The sequence below is a fragment of the Acanthisitta chloris genome, unplaced genomic scaffold (assembly GCF_000695815.1).
Source record: "Acanthisitta chloris isolate BGI_N310 unplaced genomic scaffold, ASM69581v1 scaffold27105, whole genome shotgun sequence".
In the NCBI taxonomy this organism is placed as follows: domain Eukaryota; kingdom Metazoa; phylum Chordata; class Aves; order Passeriformes; family Acanthisittidae; genus Acanthisitta; species Acanthisitta chloris.
In genome coordinates, this window is record NW_008672510.1 from 2,306 (window position 1) to 3,574 (window position 1,269).

A 1,269-nucleotide genomic window follows, 5' to 3' on the forward strand; every position below is an offset into this window, starting at 1 on the left:
CGAACCACTGAGGCAAGGCTGGGAGCAGCCACTTGTTCAAGGTGACAGTAGCAGCTAGGAGCACAAGGGACCCTGCTAGCCTGTATGTCCCAGCTCTCAGGGGATGCTGCTGCCTTACAGTGCTTGGGAAGCAAATTGGGGATGGGCAGGGCTCAGCATGGGGTCAACAGCTTGCTGCAACCAACCAGCCACAACCCAGTGTTGAGGTCAGCATCACCACTGCCATCAGAGGTGCCTGAAATCTTTGATGGCCACATGGGCAGCATTGCGTCCTGCAGCTCCCATCACCCCTCCTCCTGCAAGAGAGCAGAAATGGGGAGTGTAGGTGCACCTCTTCCACATGTGTCTGCAGAACCCCAGGAGAGTCCTGGCTCTCAGCCCTTCTCACCAGGGTGTGCTCCACTTCCACACAGGTACAAGCCAGGAATTGGGGACCGGTAGCCAGAGTAGGATGGTGCTGGCCGGGCAAAGTACAGTTGGTCCAGAGACATACCTCCATGGAAGATATTCTACCAACAGAGCTCTGTGAGCTGGGTTTGCCTGGCCCAGGACTGTGTGCCTACCAGCATTGGCACCAGAGTGATACTTAGAGATGACACACATGGTACCCACCCCACCAGGCAGCCCGAAGACCCTCTCCAGGTCTGGTGGTGTCAGGATGTCCCTGCCAATGATGGATGCCTTGAACCCCGGGGCATAGTCTTCGATGCAGTCAAACACTAGAGAAGGATGAAGGGACTGGTGGGCAGCTTGGGGAGGTATGATAGCAAACCCCCATGTAGCTCTAGGGCAGCTCTGCCCAAGAGGGACCAGTGCCCCTGGTATTACTGAGGTCTGTGTATACATTACATACCTGTGTTTGCATATGCATTTCTGGCCTGCTCGTCCCAGGACTGCCCACCCGCCAACACAAACGGGGTGTACTGGGTGAAGAGGGACACAACATGACAGCCTCGTGGGGCCAGCCCCGGGTCCAGCACTGAGGGGATGCAGAGCTCAATCATGGGCCTGGGGAAGCAGTACACCAGCTGGGCAGGCAGAGGGAGGCTCAGCCACCCCACACCTCTTCCCACAGCACCACCTGCCATGTCTGTCCTGTCCCTTCCCTGGGGCACCAAGGTGTGCCTGTGCAGACTCCTACCTGCTGGAGGGGTGCCCGTGGGTGGCCTCAGTGAACGCCTGATGCAGAAGGTGGGTGTCCTCGCAGTTGAGATGTATAGAGCACTGGTGGTGGGGCAGGGGCTGGTCGTCGCGGGCATTGGGGGCAGC

General features: G+C 58.5%; 1 protein-coding gene across 1 annotated transcript in view; it reads right to left on the bottom strand.

Annotated features, from left to right (window-relative positions):
* Window positions 1-225: 225 nt before the first annotated feature.
* PYROXD2 (pyridine nucleotide-disulphide oxidoreductase domain 2) overlaps window positions 226-1,269 on the bottom strand; it is a 3,674-nt gene continuing 2,630 nt past the window's right edge. The window contains 5 exon segments of the mRNA XM_009074561.1: window positions 226-296; window positions 389-509; window positions 613-719; window positions 854-1,008; window positions 1,142-1,269. Of these exon segments, the coding sequence (XP_009072809.1) occupies window positions 226-296; window positions 389-509; window positions 613-719; window positions 854-1,008; window positions 1,142-1,269 (582 nt within the window).